This window comes from Myotis lucifugus, unplaced genomic scaffold (genome assembly GCF_000147115.1).
Source record: "Myotis lucifugus unplaced genomic scaffold, Myoluc2.0 scaffold_7, whole genome shotgun sequence".
Lineage (NCBI taxonomy): Eukaryota > Metazoa > Chordata > Mammalia > Chiroptera > Vespertilionidae > Myotis > Myotis lucifugus.
Genome location: NW_005871055.1, coordinates 8,396,531 through 8,420,260, shown reverse-complemented (window position 1 = coordinate 8,420,260; position 23,730 = coordinate 8,396,531). Strand labels below are relative to the sequence as shown.

General features: G+C 39.0%; 1 protein-coding gene across 11 annotated transcripts in view; it reads left to right on the top strand.

Moving 5' to 3' along the window:
* The window catches only part of RCBTB1 (RCC1 and BTB domain containing protein 1), a 117,673-nt gene that overhangs the window by 8,729 nt on the left and 85,214 nt on the right, over positions 1-23,730 (top strand). For 4 of the 11 annotated variants that reach the window (XM_023748592.1, XM_023748597.1, XM_023748569.1 and 1 more), the window contains exons 2-3: positions 11,539-11,708; positions 12,026-12,242. In XM_023748592.1, coding sequence (XP_023604360.1) covers positions 11,583-11,708; positions 12,026-12,242 — 343 coding nt within the window. In that variant the 5' untranslated portion in view covers positions 11,539-11,582. Of the gene's footprint in view, positions 1-11,538; positions 11,709-12,025; positions 12,243-23,730 lie in introns of those variants that run through there. The other 7 variants (XM_006083545.3, XM_023748603.1, XM_023748613.1 and 4 more) reach the window with 5 other exon arrangements.

The following is a 23,730-nucleotide window of genomic DNA, read 5'->3' as shown; positions in this document are numbered from 1 at the left end:
TTTCCGTTGACATTTAAACATTTTCACATCTCTAACATGTTTAAAACAAAAAGATCACCTAAAGTGTGTCCTTCAACTCTAGCCCATTTTTCAATTACTACCCTATTTCACTTTTTCCCTTCACTTGAACAAGTTGTTTATACTCTTCTGCACTTTCACACGCTCCTCATCCTGTTGCAATCTGGCCTTGTCCACCCACAACCTCCCTGAAACCCTTCTAGTAATCTCCTTTGTGTGATGCTCATGTCCCTAGGCTTCCATGACACTCTTCTCCTGGTTTTCTTCCTACTCTGCCTGTTTCTGCACAGTCTCTTCTATGGAATATCCTTGTTCCGTTGCTGTTGGAGTTTCTTAGAGTTCTGTCCAAGATCATCGTCTCTTTTTATTCCACACACTTTTCCAGATTTCCAAATCTCCAATCCATATCTCTTTTTTGATCTTCATATTTATAAATCTATCTCTTGGACATATCTACTTTGATATCCCACAGGTAGCTAAACTTAAAATGTCCAGAGAATCATTCCCCATTTCCATTTGAAACTTGCTGTATTCTCTGTTAGCGTGAGTAGCATTACAGTTCACTCAGTTACTTAATTTGACAATCTGTGTGTAATCCCTTGGCTCTGCCTTTCTCTTATCTAGCTCCTTTCTCCCATTCAGTCAATTACTCTTGAGTCTGTCTCTTGTCCAGTTTTCTCCATTTCCATTTCCCCCATATAGGCTTCCATTCTTTCGTGGCTTACCACAGCCACCTTAGGCTCCCTCTAAGCACTCCTACTTCATCCCCATCTAATCTCTACATTCAGCCAGAATAATCTTTAACAGAAATACATCTAATCATGCCAGTTCCCTGCTTCCAATCCTCCAGTGATTACATGTTGCTCTTAGGATAAAATCTAAGCTTTTTGGCTGCAGCCCTACTAAATTTCTTTCAGTTCCTCCACCAGACCTTTACCTGGCATGTATATTCACTATTCCAGGTGCCTGCCGTCTTTTCAGGTAGTTGACACTTCCCATTTCTGATACTTCTATAGCACCCGAACTTCACCATTGTAGCACTGGCCACACTGTGGTGAGCATATGTTTATGTCTAGACCCCGTTACTGCATGTAAGTTCTGCTGGGGGTTCAGGTGGTGGTGGTGGTGTTGGCTCTGTGTTCTGTTTACCTAGAGGACATTCGGTAAACATTTATTGAATGAATACAGTATGGTTCTCTATGTCCATTGCTGGAATTTTAGTTTGGCTTTAGGCCAACATAGGGTACAGTTGGTACTTTTCATACAGCAAAAACTAGTAGATAAAATCACTTTAGAGTGATCCATGTAGAAAAGGTTCATAATATCATAAATAGATTTGAACTTGGGCCCCTCCATTCCAGCCTTGGACTCATTAGAAAAATAAAATGATGTATTCTTGTGTTCAATTCATTCCTTTAACTTGTTGACCCATCTATTTTTATTGTGGACTATTTTGTGGCCCCTGTGTGTTTGGTGCAACAAAAAACAAAATTGTGGAAGAACATTATTTTGAATGATGGTGGGTTTTTTTGTTTGTTTGTTTGTTTCCTTTTGAAAATAAAAGTATCTCATAAAAGCAATTCTTTTATAAGATAACAGTCAGCTTCACAACCCTGGATTTGTTATTTTTTGCTGCTAATACTATTGCCATTTGGTTTGTTTGCTTTTCTTACCTGAGTACATAGCTTCTGTAGAATTATTTCTTCACTTACAATGAGCTGTCAAATTCCCTATATCCTAGAATTGCCTAAAGTTTTTGTGCAATGAAATGAAAGCAGTCCCTTGGATAATGGGGCTGAAGAATTGCTTCCAGAGGCCATTATTACAAATTGTGCTTCAAGTCAAGCAATCTACTGGCAAAGGAAGTGACAGTTGTCCTTTTAAATGAGTGATGACTTTGAACAAAATTAATGAGACAAAGAGCAGTCACTGTGTTAGGAAATTCTAAAACAAGCAGTGGTGCTGTTTTTGAGTGAAGGTAGGATAACTTTGCCACCTGTACAGCTGCATCTTTATGAGGGTGGCATAAAGTCTTGGAGAATGTTACATCCTCAGAGCCCTTTAGTCTTTGTGAAATTTGTCAAGTATTCAGGACATTCCTTCTTTCCCTTTCATTATTTTAGTATGGTTAGCTTGCAGAAAAGAGAAGTGGATGACAGCTGTTCTAGCAGCTGGGGCAGTAACAACATTACTGTCTTAGCAAATCTCTGAAACTGTTTCTTTGTAGTACTTATACTATAGAAAGCGTGAGAATTCTGAGGCTGATCCTATCTTAGAGGTTTGTCTGGTCCTGGGAAATACATTTTGTGTCTAAATCAGTGGTGTAGCATCTGCTCATTCTCAAAAAGCTCATCAGAATAAGTGTGGAAGAGATCCATATTTGGCTCTTCTGTAATCTGAGAGGTTTTTTGAATTGCTTTTGCTGTAACAAGTTGTAAAGTTGTACCCCAAAAGTTTACCCCAAACCCTCGAACTCCGCTATTTGAAAGTTTTCCTAGAATTGAAATATCATGCATTCAGAAACAGAGAAAAGATCACCACAGCCTTAAGTCTTTTTTTTTTAAATTATTGTCTAAAGTTTTACATATGTCTCCTTTACACCCCCTCCCCCATTGACTTCCCCCTCCCCCCTAGCCATTCCCACCTCGGGCAAGCCCCCACCGCCCCAGTGTCTGTGTCCATTGGTTATGCTAATATGCATGCATTCAAGTCCTTTGGTTGCTCTCTAACCCCCCACCTCCCCTGCCATTTGTCTCTGCATCTAGTTTTGTTCATCAATTTATGTTGATCATTATATCCCACATATGAATGAGATCCTGTGATATTTATCTTTCTCCAACTGGCTTATTTCGCTTAGCATAATGCTCTCCAGTTCCATCCATGCTGTTGCAAATGGTAAAAGTTCCTTTTTATAGCGGTATAGTATTCCATTCTGTAGATGTACCACTGTTTTTAATCCACTCATCTGCTGATGGGCACTTAAGTTGTTTCCAAATCTTAGCTATTGTGAATTGTGCTGCTATGAAATAGGGGTGCATATATCTTTTCTGATTGGTGTTTCTGGTTTCTTGGGATATAGTCCTAGAAGTGGGATTACTGGGTCAAATGGGAGTTCCATTTTTAACTTTTTGAGGAAACTCCATACTGTTTTCCACAGTGGCTGCACCAATCTGCATTCCCACCAGCAGTGCATGAGGGTTTTTCTCCACATCCTCGCCAGCACTTGTCGTTTGTTGATTTGTTGATGACAGCCATTCTGACAGGTGTGAGGTGGTATCTCATTGTTTTTTTGTGTGTGTTTTTTAAATATATTTTATTGATTTTTTACAGAGAGGAAGGGAGAGGGATAGAGAGTTAGAAATATCGATCAGCTGCCTCCTGCACACCCCCTACTGGGGATGTGCCCGCAACCAAGGTACATGCCCTTGACTGGAATCGAACCTGGGACCCTTCAGTCCACAGGCCAATGCTCTGTCCACTGAGCAAAACCGATTAGGGCTCATTGTTGTTTTGATTTGCATCTCTCGGATGATTAGTGACTTTGAGCATATTTTTATATGTCTCTCAGGCTTCTGTATGTCCTCTTTCGAAAAGTGTCTATTTAGGTCCGTTGTCCATTTTTTGATGGATTGTTTATCTTTCTTTTGTTAAGTTGTATAAGTTCTCTGTAAATTTGGATATTAAACCCTTATCTGAAATAGCATTGGCAAATATGTTCTCCCATGCAGTGGGATTTCTTGTTGTTTTTTTGATGGTTTCTTTTGCTGTGTAGAAGCTTTTAATTTTTATGTAGTCCCGTTTGTTTATTTTCTCCTTAGTCCCCATTGCCCTAGGAGCTGTGTTGGTAAAGATATTGCTACGATATATGTCTGCTATTTTGCTGCCTATGGAGTCTTCTAGGATTTTTATGGTTTCACATCTTACATTTAAGTTCTTTAGCCATTTTGAGTTTGTTTTTGTGTATGGTGTAAGTTGGTGATCTAGTTTCATTTGTTCACATGTATCTTACGAAATTTCCCAGCACCATTTATTGAAGAGACTGTTCCTGCCTCCTTTTTCAAATATTAATTGAGCATAATGGCTTTGGTCGATTTCTGGGTTCTCTGTTCTGTTCCATTGGTCTGAACTGTGGCTTGGTAATACAGTTTGATATCTGGTATTGGGATCCCTCCAACTTCGTTCTTCTTTCTCAGGATTGCTGTGGCTATTCAGGGTCTTTTTTTATTCCAGATGAATTTTTGGAGAGTTTGTTCTAGATCTTTGAAATATGCTGTTGGTATTTTAATGGGGATTGCATTGACTCTGTAGATTGCTTTGGGTGGTATGGACATTTTAATGATGTTGATTCTACCAATCCATGAACATGGTATGTTCTTCCATTTGTTTATGTCTTCCTCTATATCTTTTTTCAATGTCCTGTAGTTTTCTGAGTACAAGTCTTTTACCTCCTTAGTTAAATTTATTCCTAGGTATCTTAATTTTTTTGGTGCAATGGTAAATGGGATTTTTAAAAATTTTTCTCTTTCTGTGAGTTCATTATTGGTATATAAAAAGGCCCTAGATTTCTGGGTGTTAATTTTGTATCCTGCTACATTGCCAAATTTATTTATTAGGTCTAGTAGTTTTTTGATGGAGTCTTTGGGGTTTTCTATGTACAGTATCATGTCATCTGCAAATAAGGACAGTTTTACTTCTTCTTTTCCAATTTGGATGCCTTTTATTTCTTCTTCATGTCTGATTGTTATGGCTAGCACTTCCAGACTATATCAAACAGGAGTGGTGAAAGTGGGCATCCCTGTCTTGTTCCCGTTCTTAGGGGAAATGAGTTTAGTCTTTGCCCATTGAGTATGATGTTGGCTGTAGGTTTGTCATATAAGTCTTTTATTATGTTGATGTATGATCCCTCTATTCCAACTTTGCTGAGAGTTTTTATCAAGAAAGGGTGTTGAATTTTGTCAAATGCTTTTTCTGCATCAATTGATATGATTATGTGATTTTTGTCTCTCAATTTGTTTATGTTATGTATCACATTTATTGATTTGCAGATATTGTACTAGTCTTGCATCCCCGGAATAAATCCCACTTTGTCATGGTGTATGATCTTTCTAATGTAGTGCTGGATCTGATTTGCTAGAATTTTGTTGAGGATTTTAGCATCTGTATTCATCAAGGATATTGGCCTGTATTTCTCTTTTTTTGTGGTGTCTTTATCTGGTTTTGGAATTAGGATAATGCTGGCTTCATAGAAAGAGCTTGGAAGTGTGCCTTCCTCTTGAATTTTTTGGAATAGTCTGAGGAGGATAGGTTTTAGTTCTTTGAATGCTTGGTAGGACTCCCCTGTAAAGCCATCGGACTAGGGCTTTTGTTTGCTGGAAGATTTTTGATCACTGCTTCAATTTCTTTCGTAGTTATCATCCTATTCAGCTTTTTTGATTCTTCCTGATTGAGTTTTGGGAGCTTGTATTTTTCTAAGAATATGTCCATTTCATCTGGGTTGCCCATTTTGTTGGAATAGAGTTGTTCATAGTATTTTTTCACAATCCTTTGTATTTCTGTGGGATCGGTTGTTACTTCACCTCTTTCATTTCTGATTTTTGCTTCTTGGTGAGCCTGGCTAGAGGTTCATCAGTCTTGTTTATCCTTTCAAAGAACCAGCTCTTGGTTTTGTTGATCTTTTTTGTTTGTTTTTGGTCTCTATGTCATTTATTTCTGCACTGATCTTTATTATTCCCTTCCTTCTGCTTACAATGGGCTTTTCTTGTTGCTGTCTTTCTAATTCTTTGAGTTATAGGGTTAGATAATTTATTACCATATTTTATTGTTTTTTGAGATAGGCCTATGGAGCTATGAACTTCCCTCTCAAGACTGCTCTTTCACTCTATTCCATAGATTTTGGATTGTTGTGTTTTCATTGTTGTTTGTTGCCAGAATGCTTTTTATTTCTTCTTTGATCTCTTTGGTAACCCAATCATTGTTTAATAGCATGCTATTTAGCCTTCAGATGTTTGATTTTTTTCATTGTTTTTATTGTAGTTGATTTCTAATTTTATGCCATTGTGATCTGAGAAGATGCTTGATATGATTTCTATCTTCTTGAATTTGAAGAGACTTTGCCTGTGCCCCAATATGTGGTCTATCTTTGAAAATAGCCTTAAGTCTTATGTGCTCAAATGGGTACTTCCATTGGTGAAAAAGGAAGAAGGCTGTGAAAAACACTTTTTCCTGTAGGAAACTAGATGATGTTCAGAGGAAATGCTTATATTTTGTCATCTGTTAGAGTTCTGAAAATTTGATTTCTTGAATTGCATATAACAGTTTTCTGGGATATATAATGTTTATATACTTGTAACTGTTGTGCAAATAATTTTTTCCATTTACACAGTAGCATGTATCACATGAACTATATATTTGCATGTTGTATCCCATAATTTACTTAGGTATTCCACTTACACTTGAATTCTAGGTTTCCCCTTACTAGGATCTGGCTTTTTATTAAACTTTAAGTTCCTCAGAAGCAGGGGCCATGATTGTATTGTTCTTTATGCTTTCCCCCAGCATTCTTGGTATTTGGGGTCATCATCAGCAAAAGAATTAATGTACTTTTATTTTGTTTACATTATCATACATTTGTTATGTACATTTGATTAGGTAGTACTCTTTATAATTTTGTGGTAGAGGGTCAAATAGTAAGAGTAAGAAATTGATAGAATCATGATACTCAGTATGATTTCCTTCTTTTTTAAAAATTGTTGACACTATTACAGGTGTTCCCATATTCCCGCCCCCTTTGCCTGCCTCCACACAGCCCCCACCCCCTATTATTTCTGGCCATCACCACACTGTTGTCGTGTCTGTGGGTTATGCCTATATGTTCTTTGGCTAATCCCTTCACCTTCTTTCATACAGTCCCCTCTCCACCTCCTCTCTGACAGTTGTCGATCTGTTTCATGTATCCATGCAGTATGATTTTCTAAACACTACCACTGCCCCCAGGAAAATGGAGTAATTAAACATCTCACCACAATAATTTACTTATAATGATGATGGTGGTAATTTTGAGTTGATTAGAAAATTTTGGTGGTACGGTATTTATGCTTACATTTACACTGTGCTGCCTTACTAAAGATATGCTATATGCCCAAGCTCAAGACTGTGATCTGTTGTTCTGTACATAGCACATCCTGGGTTTTAATACCTGCACAGAACCTCTTGGAGAACCTTGTCTGAATTCTGAGGATCCGTTGTTCATGTCATCACTTGCCAGGCTGAGCATAGTCTAATGAAGACATATTTTGTACCTTAACAGTCTCACACAGTGCCTTGTGCTCACACGGTCCTGTGGGCTCCCTGAGGACCTGGCCTGCCTCACAATGGCTTTTGGAAGAATGAAGGAATGAATAACATTTGTGAGGCTTAACCAGGCAAATTTAGACAGAGGCGCATTTGGGGGTGTTTTTTGGGAAGTGCTTTTTATATTTGAAGCATTTTTAAAACACATGCTGGTGTACATTTATGAGACTAGATAAAATCAGACAGAAATAATGTTGGAGAAGGTTAGCCATTGGAAAGGCCAGGACTGATGTTTCTGTAAGAAGAATCAGAGAGGTGGGAGTTGAATCCTGGCTATGCCACTTACTGCTCTGTGTCCTTGGGAAGTCATTTCACCTTTGAGTCTCATTCTTCATCTGCTGCTAAGAATGGGTTATGGTCTCTTCCTTATGAAAGTATTGTGAAGAGTAAATGAAATAGTGTATGTGAAACTACCTAACACAGTGTCTACAACAAAGCAGGTTCTTTTTTTAAAAAATTTTTTTAGTTGATTTTAGAGAGAAAGGGAGAGGGGGAGAGAGAGAGAGAGAAAGGTCAGTGATGAGAGAGAATCATTGATTTTTGCTTCCCTCTTGCCTCCTACTGTGGATCAAGCCTCAAACCAGGCATGTGCCCTAACTGAGAATCGAACCATGACCTCCTGGTTCATAGGTCGATGCTCAACCACTGAGCCACACAGCAGGGCAACAAAGCAGGTTCTTGATCATTGTTAGTTTCTTCCTTCCTGCTCTTTATTTGCTTGTGTGGCTAGGAGTAATTACTTGCTTGACCAACATTATTGCTCTTGTTCTCAGGCTTTCAAAAATCCCCCATAGCTTCTTCATTTCATCTTAAACATAAAATTTTAGATTTTTACAAAAGATAATTTTTAGAAACCCAGGCTCAAAAAGATAAGTGGCATGCCACTCTGATTGATTACCAGTAATTAAAAGTAAATCTAGAGCTAAAACACAGGCCTCAGGACTCATTCCTTTCCACCATGCTACTGGTGATGCTTTCTGCTTTTATGATGGGTGCAGACATGGTGTAGGTGGAGGACTTGGTTTTTATATTGACTCTTAAATTACAAGTCTTTGGAGAAATATCTTGTAAAATAAAGCTTCGAGTAATTTAGCAATGTGGGTAAACTCAGTTCATATAATAAGCCATCATTATGAAAGTTAGCTTGAATTTTCTGTAGATTGCCACACCCTTGGGGCAGAGTTGCCCTGTAACTGATTAATAATTTCAGAATAATTATACTGCTGTCAGGACATTATATAATTTTGAGTGGTAATAAAACTTTGTGTTGTAATTTTAAAGATGGCGAATCATATATTTTGGCTAATTAATTTTCCCCTTCCTCCCTATTTATTTATTTAAAATTAAATTCTATATTACATTAAATATTAAATTTTGAAGACTAACTTTTTAAAAAGAATATGTTCTTATTGATTTCAGAGAGAGGAAGGGAAAGGGAGAGAGAAATAGAAACATCAATGATGAGAGAGAATCATTGATCGGCTGCCTCCTGCACAGCACCTACTGAGGATCGAGCCCACAACCAGGGCATATGCTCTGACCAGGAATCCAACAGTGATCTCCTGATTCATAGGTTGACGCTCAACCACTGAGCCACACTGGTTAGACTTGAAGCCTAACTTTGATATGGTTTATATTCTAGGAAAATTTGCTTCTGGATTTTCTTGGAGTTTTTCTACTTTATAGACATCTACACTGTTTTACTTCTTGATACTCCTTGTCTGTTTTGTATGAGGCACAAAGTCCATTGTGGGGGGCATCTTTTTGTTACTTCTAAAAGCATTTAAGACAATCTTCTTCTTATACAATGAACACTTATAAATGTAGAACAAAGAAAAGAACAACAGTCTAGTAGAAAAAATAGGGACTTCATGTAGAAGGATGGTATGTGGGCCCTTAAGCATCTGAGACTGAGAGGTGAAGAATACACATGCTGGCTCTGGACTGCCTGGCTCAGGGCCTCACTCTGCAGCTTACTAGTTTGAGCAAATTCTTAATATCTCTTTGCCTTGGTTTCCTTGTCTCTAAAGTAAGGATTAAATGAATTAATAAATGTAAACTATTTAGAACAGTGCTTGGTGCAGAGTGCTCAGGAAATGTCATTTGTTATTGTTGCTATAATTGTGATTATTTCTAAAAATGATGCCCTACTTCACTCATCATAAGAGGAATTCAAGTTTAAACAAAACTGAGACATCATGATAATACACTGTGTAGTAAGGGTGTGGGTAAACAGTTGCTGCCACACATTGATGGTTATCTTATATATTGGTACTACTTCAGTAGAGGACCATTTGAAATAGCTATTAAAGGCAAACTGGCTATTGAATTTTGAACTGGCAAGTACATTTTTAGGAGACTATCTTAGGAATTTATGTATAAAAAGACATGTATATTCAATAATATGTGCAAACAATAATTGCAGTATTGTTCATGTTAGCAAAGACTGAAAGTGACTTAAATGTCTCAGTGGAAACAGGTAAATTGTTATCCTCTATAGTCCCATCGAAAAGTGAAGTAACTCTACAGAGTGACCTGTAAGATGTGCTGTTAAGTAGGGTGGGAAAGCTTCCACACGTACTTACATATAATGCTCATGTAAGTATACACTGTCTTTGGAGTGAGTTAAAACAGCTACTAACAGTGGTTGCCTTTGAGGAAAGGGTCTAGGAGGGGAGGATAGGGAGATATACTTTCCTATACTGTTTTGTACTACTTGAAACAAAAAATTTTAACATATTTATATATTAGTTTTTACCCTTTCCCACACCCTTTACCTGTTCCCACCAACATACACACATATGCAAGTGTGTGCGCACACACATACACACCCTTGGGTGCACAATTTTCAGAATATTCAAATGTCATTCCAGGAGTCTGGTTGTGCAGTGACAGGTAATAGTGTTTAAAGCTTATTGATTATGTGGTGTGATACTTGGGGCATAACTGGAACACAATCTTTGTCATCCAAATTGACGCTGATGGAAAAAATCACTGTGGATGGTGGAAACTGAGGCCTTGGCTAAGCATGCTCAAGCTCTGAGGCTCGCTTTCTAGGTGCTGTCATAGATGCTGGAGCCAGAACAGGACCTTGGTCTTGGGCCTGCCTCTCTTGGCTATATTTAGAGGTCTGAGAACAGAGTGAGTAGGAAACTGTGGTTGTATTTATCAACTGTTTGGTTCTATTTCAGTTTCCAGAGGTGAGAGCCAAAATGGAAATTCACTTGGTATGATAGGGTTTTGTGCTCATGCAGCCCCCTGGAATTTGTAGAATTACTTTTTAACCCTAGAAGAATTGGAGCCATGACCAGGATTCTTTGTGTAAAACTCCTTAAACAGATCAACTTTAGTTTTATACATCTCTCTACTTTTTATTGGGATTGGGTATTTTTAAGCTAATTGCTATTTGTATAAAGGCTATAGTCATCACCTCCAGCACCAGATTTAGGGCAAATTGTCTTGTCTGTGTTCAAATAATGTTTCTCAATGTGAAATGAAATATGGTCTATATATAATGTAGGAAATGAAATGTGGTCATATAAATTAGGATCAGAACATAATGATTTATTTTATGGTTTCATCCAGTAAATTTTAAACTAGTGCTTCTTAATATTTTTGCCACTCTAAACCATATGAGGGGTGTCCCATTCCCTTTATTAACAGTGGCTCGGTGTGGCAGTGATATTCCACTAGGGGTGGGGTCTTTTAGTGCATTCTGGCAGAGGTAGTGGGAGAGTGAGGAGGTAGAGATAATGATTCTCATTTTCATAACACACACACACACACAAACACAATCACACAATCACCATGACACTCATCCTCCTGGAGAAAATATACCCGATGAGAAACCCTGGTTTCGTCCAGTTTGCCTGTCTTCCCTCCGTTATTGCTGTCAGCTTGCATGTAAGCATGTATGTAACAGATTAGCACTGACTTACATAAGTCACCTGGTTCTAGCAAGTTTCCCTCCCATCATAGGAAAAGGCCCAGGTCTGAAGGTGGAGGAGGGTTACACACGTTGCTGGGGTAAGCGAGCAGTCTGTTTAACCAAAGGTAGGGGGACAGTTTATTCTGGAATTTGCTTTTGTTTTATTTTATTAACAGTGTCTTTTAACAATTAGTTTAGTGGTTGTTTAATTTTTTTCTTGGAATCCTTTTTGTTTGTTACAGCAGAGATGCCAGCATATTTATAGGAATTGCTTGAAGCCAGAGTCATGGTGGATGTAGGAAAGTGGCCAATCTTCACTCTGCTCTCACCTCAAGAAATTGCATCTATTCGGAAAGCCTGTGTCTTTGGCACCTCAGCCAATGAAGCACTGTACGTTACTGAAGATGATGAGGTAAGAAAGAATCTCTTAAAATTCAGAGTTTAATTTTAGGGCTTATTTTGGGATTGAGCTTTAAAGCATGCATTTTGAAGATGGAGAAAGGTCAGGGATAAGAGAACCTGAAATTCAAGAAGACTGTATCTTTGATATACTTTGCCTTTTCTTTCAGTTTCTTGATTTAATACCACTCCACCCCTACTACTCTTTGGGTTTCATAGTATAGCCAATATCCTAACCATCAGCAGAGGTTGACTTTTTCTTAATAACTTTTTTAGTCTCTTCCCACCCACCGAGCTGTCAAACTAAACTTGAGTGTGTCTCGTTTTCAGGGTGAAGAAGGGAGCCTTTGTGTAACTTTAGGACAAACATCTCAAACAGAACTATTTGTTTTCCAGGTCTTTGTATTTGGACTGAACTATAGTAACTGTCTAGGAACTGGAGATAACCAGAGTACACTTACACCCAAAAAGCTAGAAGCCTTATGTGGAAAGAAGATTAAAAGCCTTAGTTATGGCAGTGGACCACATGTTCTTCTCAGCACTGAAGGTAAAGAGGGAATAAGTCCAGCTTTTCAGTTTGTGGAAAATGGAGCAGTTAATTCTAAGCTAAAAGGAGGTAGGGCTGGATCAAATAATTAATTTCTCATGGTTTGTTTATTACTTTCTGAGTGGTAAAAATTAAACACTTCAGGCTAACTGGAACAGCCATCGGATGACTTGCAAATTAAGCAAACTTCTGAGGTTTTAGGCTACTTATGTACAGTTGTGAAAGATTAGTTATAGCAAGGAAGTGGTCCTTGCAGCCTAATTTTTCAATGGATTTGTGGTAACAAGGCAACTTTAAGGTTTTACTTGGTACATTTTTGTAAATAAAGATAAAACTGGTTTTCCTTTCTTTGTGTAATTCCTAAACCTTGAATTCAATAAATTTTAGTTTATTCCCTGGCATTCCTGTGGGTGCCTTATGGAAAAAATGTGAGATAGAGTCCTCTCCCTTTCTCTCTGCCTCTCCAAGATCTCTAAAGAAGGAGACTATTATTTGTCTTTGGTCATTTATCTCTATTGTGGGCAACCAGAACTCTGAAAATCGGTTATTTATAATTTAAGTTCCTCCTTTTATATTTTAGGCACACTAGCGTGCGTTCTCTCCCCCCCACCCCCATCTCTCTCCCCATCTCTCTCCCCATCTCTCCATCTGTAGCAGAGGTCCTCAGGTTTTTGTTGGGTTATCCTATTGGGTGGCATTTGGGAGACAGTTTACTCCCTGCCTTTTTGTCTCCAGACTAGGAGCTTCCTTGGATGTTGCCATAGGTCGTCTTGGTATTGAGCTTTTTAATTGCTTTTAACTTATATCTGAGTCCACTCCAGCTTGTCTGTATCTTTCTGAAGCTGTGAGATCCAGATCTGAGCATGATTGTTTAGTAAGAGTATAATGTGTTGAGCATAATGAGGTGATTGTCTCACTTCCGTGTTATGTAATCTTGCCTTTCTAGAATTACACTGGCTCTTTCAAGCAGTTACAACTTTGCTGACTGGTTCAGCCTGTCATCCATTGTGACCTAATGATTTATTTTTTTCCGAATGCATATCAGTTTTAACTAGTGATTGATTTTTCACCGTAAATTCCTGAGGCAATTATTTAGAGCAAATATACTAAAACATGTACATTCAGATTTTTTTTTTTCACAGTGGTGACCTTAGGAAATTATAACTCTTCTTTTGAATTATTTTTAGCATCCAGATCATACAGTTTTAACTATCTTGAATGTTACAGTTGAGATATAAATATCATTAAACAGGCCTGGCTGGTGTGGCTCAGTGATTGAGCATTGACCTAGGAGTAAGGAGGTCACGGGTTTGGTTCCCAGTCAGGCCATATACCTGGGTTGTGGGCTCGATCCCCAGTGTGGGGCATGCGGGAGGCAGCTGATCAACGATTCTCTGTCATCATTGATGTCTCTCTCTCCCTCTCCCTTCCTCTCTGAAATCAATAAAAAAATTAAAGAATAAACAATAAACATAAATATAAATATCTGATTTTCTCATGGGCATGTTTTTCATTTTGTTTTTAATTTCGTTTTGATCATTATAATACATTTTACACAATATACAGTAAACATGCGTGTATTATGTATCTCTATGAATATATATATATATTTGTGTGTACTGTATGTTGACAATCATATAGTTTTAAAAGAATTTAACAAAAACAATAAAACAATTTAACACTCGAAATCATCAAATAGTTTATGGCTTTTCGTAAAAAGCAGGATCTTTGTCCTATCCATCTTCACTCTTAGAAACTGCTCTTCAGAAGGAACTACTTTTAACTCTCAGATGTTTCTTTTGATATTTAACTCGGATTTTTAAATTAACATGCTTATACTGCTATTTCCAAATTTTTCATTTTAGATATTATCATTTGACATTTATAATGGCAGATAGGATTTAGCTCTCTTTCCCTTCCCTCTCCTCCCTCCGCTTATCATTTCAATACAGTGATATCATCACCATTTTGGTGAAATCGGTGTTCAATGTTTACTTAGAACTCTATAAGCATTATTTATACCTGAGCCCACATCGTTTCTTATACAACTGTTTGTTTTCCTGGGGTTCTTTTATACTTATCATTAACATATCCCAAAGCTCTTCTACAGAGCAGTGTTGCTTAACAGTACATCTGAGCATATCAGGTCATCTCTGGAGCCCTCTGTCCCCCTGCTGCAGCCTGGTCTGTCACTCTAGACCAGTGGTTCTCAACCTTCCTAATGCCTCGACCCGTTAATACAGTTCCTCATGTTGTGGTGACCCCCAACCATAAAATTATTTTTGTTACTACTTCATAACTGTAATTTTGCTACTGTTATGAATCGTAATGTAAATATCTGATATGCAGGATGTATTTTTATTGCTACAAATTGAACATAATTAAAGCATAGTGATTAATCACAAAAACAATATGTAATTATATATGTGTTTTTGGATGGTCTTAGGCGACCCCTGTGAAAGGGTCGTTCGACCCCCAAAGGGGTCACGACCCACAGGTTGAGAATCGCTGCTCTAGACCTTATGCACAGCTGTCAGCCTAGAACTTCATTTCACCACTATCCTTGGAAGTCCCCTCACCTTTGTCCTCTCTGAATCTCCTATTCTTTGTGTCCTATAATCCTCCTTGGATTATACTCCCATTTGGGTGAAACACGTTCTCTAGTAGTTTACCAAGGAAAGGGTGTGAGAGAAATCTTTGAGACCCTGTCTTAAAAGGTCTTTATTTTACGCTTGCAATTGAGCAATGGTTTGGCGGATCTTAGAATTCCTAATTGGAAATCATGTTTTACAGAATTTAAAAATTTTTATCTTTATTGTTGAAAGTATTACAAGTGTCCCCTTTTTCTCCCCTCTAACCCTTTCTAGCCCACATCTGCCCCCACCCCACCCCAGGCCTTCACCACACTATTGTCTGTGTCCATGGGTTATGCATATATGCATATAAATTCTTTGGTTAATCTCCTCCCACACACCACACACCCCTGCCTTCCCTCTGAGAATCAACAGTCTGTTCTATGTTTCTATGTCTCTGGATCTATTTTGTTTCTCAGTTTATTTTGTTCTTTAGATTCCACATATGAGTGAGATCATGTGATACTTGTTTTTCTCTGACTGGCTTATTTTGCTTAGCATAATACTCTCCAGGTCCCTCCATGCTGTCTCAAAGGATAAGAGATCCTTCTTTTTTACTGCTGCATAGTACTCCATGGTGTAAATGTGCCACAGCTTTTTTTTTTTTTATCTACTCATCTGATGGGCACTTGGGCTGATGAAAATTGCACTGCTAGGAACATACAGGTGAATGCATTCTTCCTGATTGGTGTTTTGGGTTTCTTAGGATATATTCCTATAAGTGGGATCACAATTAATATTTGACAAAGGAGGCAAGAGCATACAATGGAGTAAAGATAGTCTCTTCGACCATTATAAACTTTTGAACAATAATAGATACAGAGGCAGAGCTGCCTCACACAGATTGTCAAACTGCAGCGGGAAGGCCGGGGAGGGTTGGAGGGCAGGAGGGAGGGGGTTAAGAGATCAACTGAAGGGCTTGTATGCATGCATATGAGCATAACCAATGGACATAAGACACTGGAGGGTAGGGGAAGCCGGGGTATTGTCAAGGGCGGGGGGGAAAAAAAAAGGACACATATGTAATACCCTTTGTAATGCTTTAAGCAATTAAAAAAAAAAAAGATAGTCTCTTCAATAGTGTTGAGAAAATTGGACAGGTATATGCAAAAAAATGAAACTAGACCACCAACTTACATCATACACAAGAATAAACTCAAAATGGATAAAAGACTTAAGTGTAAGTTATGAAACCATAAAATCCTAGAAGAAATCATAGGCAGCAAAATCTCAGACATCTCTCAGAGCAATATGTTTGCTGATATATCTCCTAGGGCAAGGGAAACAAACGAGAAAATAAACAAATGGGACTGCGTCAAAGTAAAAAGCTTCTGCACAGCAAAGGCTCCCTTCTGCACAGCAAAAGAAACCATCAAAACAAAAGGAAACCCTCTGTATAGGAGAACATATTTGCCAATGATACATCTGATAAGGGGTTATTATCCAAAATATATAAGGAACTCATACAATTTAACAAAAGGAAGGTAAACAATCCAATTTAAATATGGGCAAAGGACCTAAATAGACACTTCTCTAAAGTAGACATACAGAAGGCCAACAGACATATGAAATAATGCTCAAAGTCACTGATCATCAGAGAGATGCAAATTAAAATGACTGAGGTATCACCTCACGCCTGCTGGAATGGCTACCATCAACAAATTAACAAATGAGAAGTGCTGGAGAGGATGTGGAGAAAAGGGAACCCTAGTACACTGCTGGTGGACATGCAGACTGGTGCAGCCATTATGGAAAACAGTATGGCGTTTCCTCAAAAGATTAAATGTAGAACTGCCATTTGTTTCCTCAGAATTTTGAAGTCACTTTACCTTTCAAGTTTCAAGGGTTGCTCTTGAGAATCTGATGCCATTCTGACTTTTGCTATTTTGCTAAGACTTTTTTTCCTCTTTGGAAGCTGTAAGGATCTTTTCTTTATTCCAAGTGTTCTGAAATAACCATGGTTATACTGGTGGGGGTAGTTTTTAATTAATTGCATTGATTATTCTACTGGTCCTTCAATCTGGAAATTTCTTCATTTCTAGAAAAATTTCTTATAATAATTTCATGGACAATTTCCCTTTGTTTTCTCTGTTCTTTTCTTTCTGGAATTTTTCTTAGAAAGATGTTAGAGATTCTAGATCTTTCGGGGAAATTTCTTCAACTTACCTTACAAATTTTAACATTGTCAAATTTTAATATTTCTGCTATTACATTTCCAAGTTCTCTTTCTTGTTCTCTAAATGTTCTTTTCCAGAGCCTCCTGTTCTTGTTTTATGAATTCAGTATCTTTTCCTTGAGACTGTACTAACTATACATTATTTTAAAATTATTTTCTGTTCTCTGCATTTTCTTTATTATTATTATTATTATCTCCCTAGTTTCTTGTTTTTCTTTGTTTTGGTCTCTGACTTTTAAAAAATGTTTAGTTAATTTATTTTAAAATATGTTTTTATTGATTTCAGAGAGAGAAAGGAAGAGGGAGAGAGAGATAGAAACATCAGTGATGAGAGAGAATTATTGATCGGCTGCCTCTTGCATGCCCCACACTGGGGATTGAGCCAACAAACTGGGCATGTGTCCTGACCAGAATCAAACTGTGACCTCCTGGTTATAGGTCAACACTCAACCACTTAGCCGCACCGGCTGGGCTGGTCTCTGACCTTTAAGTTGGAGGCTTTCTTGAAAAGTTTAATGATCTGTCCTGTCCAGATGGCTCAGTTGGTTGGAGCGTCTCACCTACACCAAAAGGTTGCGGATTCGGTTCCCAGTCAGGGCACATTCCTAGGTTGTGGTTCCATCCCTGGTCTGGGTGCCTCCAGGAAGTAATCAATCGATGCTGCCTTCAGAGCCTCTCTAGATTATTTTTCCAGCGCCCTCATTCTTATTTCTTTGTTGTGTTATGTGGGGAAGGGAAGGTAGCATGTTTGGGCAAAGGGTAAAGTTGGGCTGAAGTGCCATTACTATAAGAAATTCACATTAAGTAAATACTGTAAGTCTCTTGTCTTTTTCCAGGGTTGAGGAGGGGTAGTTGCCTGACCCTATAGGAAGAGGAGGAGATTTAGGGACTAACTGCTGCGGTTTTCAGTTGACCCTGCCCTTGTATCTCCTGTGGTCCCTGGGCCTTTGTGAGATTTGGTGCTGGAATTGGCTGCTCCTTTTGCTGCTATAGGTGTCACCTTCTCTGATCTGCTTTGCTTCTTATTACATCCATCTGCTTTCCAGTTCCCAAAATTTTGTTGACATGTCTCCTGTTGTATTTTCTTCTTTGTTGTTCTTTTCCTTGAGTGTTTATGCCTTCCCCTGACCCCTTACTGTCATTTCAGTAGGATTTGGGGAGTGAATGAAGATAAAAACTTGTTTTCAGTTTTTATTCGCCTATGTGGTATTTCTAAAGGGCATTTTAGGAATATTTCAAATAATGATATGTTATTAAATTGAACATATAGCCCCACCTGGTGACAGTTCTGAAGATAAGTATTCATTTAGTATCATTACTTCACATACAGACCTAGGGCTTATGGATTTCTCTTTGTCTTCTGAAACAATATTAAATTAGGTTACTTATAAAATTACTAGAGGCCCGGTGCATGAAATTCATGCACTCGGGGGGGGGGGGTGTCCCTCAGCCCGGCCTGTGCCCTTTTGCAGTCCAGGAGCCCTCAGGGGATGTCCGACTGATGGCTTAGGCCCTCTCACCCCGGGTAGTGGGCTTAAGCCATCAGTCGGACATCCTTAGCGCTGCTGCAGAGGCGGGAGAGGCTCCCGCTACCACCACTGCGCTCGCCAGCCGTGAGCCCGGCTTCTGGATGAGTGGTGCTCCCCTTGTGGGAGCGCACTGATCACCCGGGGGCAGCTCCTGCATTGAGTGTCTGCCCCCTGGTGGTTAGTGCACGTCATAGCCACCAGTCGTTCTGCCATTCGGTTGATTTGCATATTAACCTTTTATTATATAGGATTTTTTTCTGGTCACTTCTTCAACCCAGTGTCCAGTCTGTGAAGGCTATACTGAGTTTCCTTGAAAGTCAGAGATTCGTGAGATGCTTCTTTGTCTCCCTCTACACTCTCCCTTCCCCACTCCCCACTCTTCCTTCTAGTTTGGTATTGTTTCACTGGCACATCTTTGGGTAAATTTGCTTGTCTCTTTTTTTTTTTTTAATATATTTTATTGATTTTTTATAGAGAGGAAGGGAGAGAGATAGAGAGTTAGAAACATCGATGAGAGAGAAACATCGATCAGCTGCCTCCTGCACATCTCCCACTGGGGATGTGCCCGCAACCAAGGTACATGCCCTTGACCGGAATCGAACCCGGGACCCTTCAGTCCGCAGGCCGACGCTCTATCCACTGAGCCAAACCGGTTTTGGCAAATTTGCTTGTCTCTTAATCCTCAAGAGATCCTGAAGCTTCATCCTTGGTCTGTTAGAGGCAGCATGGCAAGTGGACAGTGGCATCCAGTTGGATTGATTGGGTTGCTTTGAAAATTTCCTAGAAATTTGTACTAAGAGCTATCTCATGAAGGAATTAACTTTTCCTATGCTTCATCAAGTAAAAAAAGAAGAAAGATGTATGTATACTATTTTAAAGAGTAAAATAATAACAAGAAAGTAATTGCCAAGGGCAAATCTGGAGAGGACTTATAGTAGCACTGTCAGCGTCTGGGGAGTAAGACCTTAATCCTGAGGGACACATGGATGACACAGCACAGCATTCACTAGGTCTCTGTCATGTACTGCCAGTCCTTCAGGATTCTGGTGGGCCTCTTTTCTTAGGGAAAATATATAAAAAGATCTTTACTGGGATATATTATAGCCTCTGCACTGTAGCTGGTCTATTGGACACAACTGATTCTCATCACCTTTTTCCTCTAGATTCTAGAGTCTAGAACAGCCGTGGGCAAACTACTGCCCGCGGGCCGGATTCGGCCCGTTTGAAATGAATAAAACTAAAAAAGAAAAAGACCGTACCCTTTTATGTAATGATGTTTACTTTGAATTTATATTAGTTCACACAAACACTCCATCCATGCTTTTGTTCCGGCCCTCCAGTCCAGTTTAAGAACCCATTGTGGCCCTCGAGTCAAAAAGTTTGCCCACCCCTGGTCTAGAACCTCTTCTAGATTTTTTTCACACTTGGCTAGCACCTGGCTTGGGTGGCTCACCTGATTGTGAGACCCAGTCTCTCATCTCTAAGGAGTACTAGCCCCTGACCATGTTGTTCTCTGGCCATGACTGCTGCACATTTCTGTTTACTGTCACTATGGGGCAGGTGTACACCAAAGGACTGCCATGTGTGACCTGGGTGCCAAGCCAGCTTGTCAATGCTGTCTCAGCCAGCAGCTCTTGGATGCTGCAGTGTATGATAGGACCAGTGAGCCCTGCTGCACCTCTTTTGCTATGAAGTGAGTCTGATCAGATGTTTTGTGGGATCCTATATCAATGGATTACTCTGTAAGCCCTCATATAGTGGTGCTGGCTGGGGCCCTGTGTGCAGGAAACCCATATCTGGGTTAGATGTTGATTCCTGTCAATATGAATGGCTGCTCTTTCCAGGATGGAATGGGTCCATTTGGAGTCATCTTGCTACCAAATAGCTAGTTGGTCTCCTGAGGGGTGGTGCTGTATCAGGAGCTCTGCAGTGGTTCTGTTACTGGCATAGTGGGCATTCAGCAATGGTAGTGGGTAGGTCAGTCTTGGTTAGTGGAGTCTGGTCTTCTGTTATTTGCATTTTTCTCCTTATGAGTGAGGTTGAGCATCTTTTTATACAGTTAAGACCCATTTACATTTCTTTCATTGTGAACCATCAGTGAAGTATATACATATATACTATAATATAGTATACTAGAGGCCCAGTGCATGAAATTCGTGCACTTGGCGGGGGGGTCCCTCAGCCCGGCCTGTGCTCTCTTGCAGTCTGGGAGCCCTCAGGAGATACCCGACTGATGGCAGTTGGACATCTTTAGCCCTGCCGCAGAGGCAGGAGAGGCTTCCGCCACCAATGCTGCTCTCGCCAGCCATCAGCCTGGCTTCTGGCTGAGCGGTGCTCCCCCTGTGGGAGTGCATTGACCGCCAGAGGGCAGCTCCTGCATTGAGCATCTGCCCCCTGGTGGTCAGTGTGCATCATAGCGACTGGTTGTTCCATCATCTGGCTGACACCGGCTCTTTGACATCCCCTGAGGGGTCCGGGATGGCGAGAGGGCACAGGCCAGGCTGAGGGACCCCACCGGTGCACGATCTGGGCCAGGGAGGGATGCGGGAGGTTAGCCAGCCGGGGAGGGACTGCAGGAGGGCTCCAGAGTGTGTCCAGCCCATATCGCTGAGTCCTGATCGGCCGGACCCTAGCAGCAAGCTAACCTACTGGTCAGTGTCTGCCCCCTGGTGGTCAGTGCACGTCATAGCGACTGGTTGACTGATCGACTGCCCGCTGGTGGTCAGTGCATATCATAGTGAGCAGTTGAGAGCCCTTAGCATATCATTAGCATATTACGCTTTGATTGGTTGAACAGCTGACTGGACGACCAGACACTTAGCATATTAGGCTTTTATTATATAGGATATGTATACAAAAAGTATACTTCTTAACTCATAGATTGTCCTTGGATATTGTTGTTACCAGACAGATTGTCCTTAAAAAGTCAGGATGTTTTATTACCATGGGAAAGACATGAGAAAAGTGTGTAACTCTGGGATATCTGCTCTTGATACTCATCATTTTTCTATAGGCTTCTTGGTTGTTTTCTTTTGTATTTTTTGAAGCTTCTTTTATATTAAAGATTATCGCTTAGTAATAGAAATTGCAAATATTTTCCCCAATATTAACATTTTTCTTTGCTCATGGTGTTTATTTCCTTGTAAAGTTTTTTTCAAAAATATAACTAGATTTATCACTCTTTTTATTGCGTCTGGATTTTGTGTTATAGGTAAGTTTTCCCTATTCCTTGGTTATGGAGGAGTTTACTAATTTTTTCCTTCTAGTTTTTGTATGGTTTTATTTTTGTACATTTAAAAATGATTTATTGGGAGGTTATGGTACATGATGTAAGGAATGAGTTTAATTTTTCTTTTCTTTTTTTTTTAAATAAAGAATTCCTTTTTAATGAACAGTGTTAAAACAAATTCTTTAAAAAAAATCTTTCTCTCCACATCTTTTCTAAAATATTAAACTGCCTGAGATGAAAGGAAATCTATATAACATGTGTTGGAGCCAGACTTTCCTGCTAATCTTTGAACACACAGCTTCTGTGCCTGCGTTTTCACAATAAGAACCTAGGCACAGCCTTTCCTGGTTCCCTAACGATTGCATTCTCCCTTCAACTAAAAGATGCATTTGATTTCTATTACTACCACCTTTATTAGGATCTTGTGATTATTACTCAACGTGATCAACCAATGGAAATTAAACACAAACAGAAATTTAATTGAGGATTACTAAAAATTATAAATAGCCTGAAACAAATATCCAAGGAATAAAATAATAAGAACGTTAGCCTTTGATATTTTGTTATAATTAATTTTTCAATAAATTGTTAGTTTAAAATTATCAGATTACAACAAAACACTATAAAAGGATAATCAAATGAAATCAGTATCATTGGGCCATATAAATTTACCAATAAATAACAAGTTGCCAGAAATATTAAACAATACTTTCATATTTGCAAAGGTATATATTCTTATGGTGACTATTGATTAAATAATTAACACACCACCTATTATGTTCATTGTTACAAAGACAAATTTCAAAAGTACATTCAATTCTCATTATTCTCAGTATTAGATTCTATAAAGTAACTGCAAATGCTCAATTCATGAATACTGAACCACTTCTCCTAGGAGAAACACAAGGTTAGATTCCTACAGGCCTCTGATCACAGCATTTTCATCAGCTAATCAATACATCATCTTATTTTATATGTGTTTCTTTTTAAATATACTTTAATATATTATTGATTCATTGACATTGGACTCACAGCTCTAGCATTATAACTCATGCTTGAACGAAGCTTATTTACATGCAGATATTTTCTCCATGAGGTACATCACAGTCTTCTTGCCCTTAGGAACACTAGCCAGCAATTCAACATTCTCTTTGGAGACCATTTTAAAAAGTGAAATTGCCAGCCAATAAAAACATAAAAATACAAAGAACGTGGCAATAAATAGACCAGGAGAAGGGCACTTGTTTACAAAATAAGAGCTGAAATGAGAAGAAAGAGCATTGCTTTGTTTGGCCTCAGCTGAGAACATGGGCATTAGACAACTCGATTTTTTTGAAACTTTACATGTGTCCATGAATGACCATGAGAGTGCTACAAGTATTGATCTGGGGGTTACAAATAAATTTTAGCAAGCAGGTGGATTCACACATACAGAATCCATGAATAATGAGGACCATCTGTTCCTTATAAAACTTAAAATACTAAGTTAATGGAATAGGGAAGCAAATATGAAAAATCATTCTTTTTTCATTGTCAAGTCTTATTTAAAAATGGGAGGAAAGTATTGTAGTGAAAATGACAAATTACTCTTTTAAGAGTTTTATTATGAACAAAATAAGACCCTGTTAAGCACTTAAACTTTTAATTACAACAAACCACTAAGGTGGTTAACACTGTTATGCCCATTTACAGATGTGGAAACTGCGGCTTAGAAAAGAAAGCAGCCCTGACCAGTGTGGCTCAGTTGGTTGAGCGTCATCCCATGCAGCAAAAGGTCACCGGTTCGATTCCCCAGCAGGGCACATGCCTGGGTTGCAGGTTCTATCCCCAGTAAAAAGTGTGCAGGAGGCAGACTATTAATGTTTCTCTTTCACATTGATGTTTCTCTCTTTCTGTCTCCCTCTCCCTTTCTCTCTCTCTA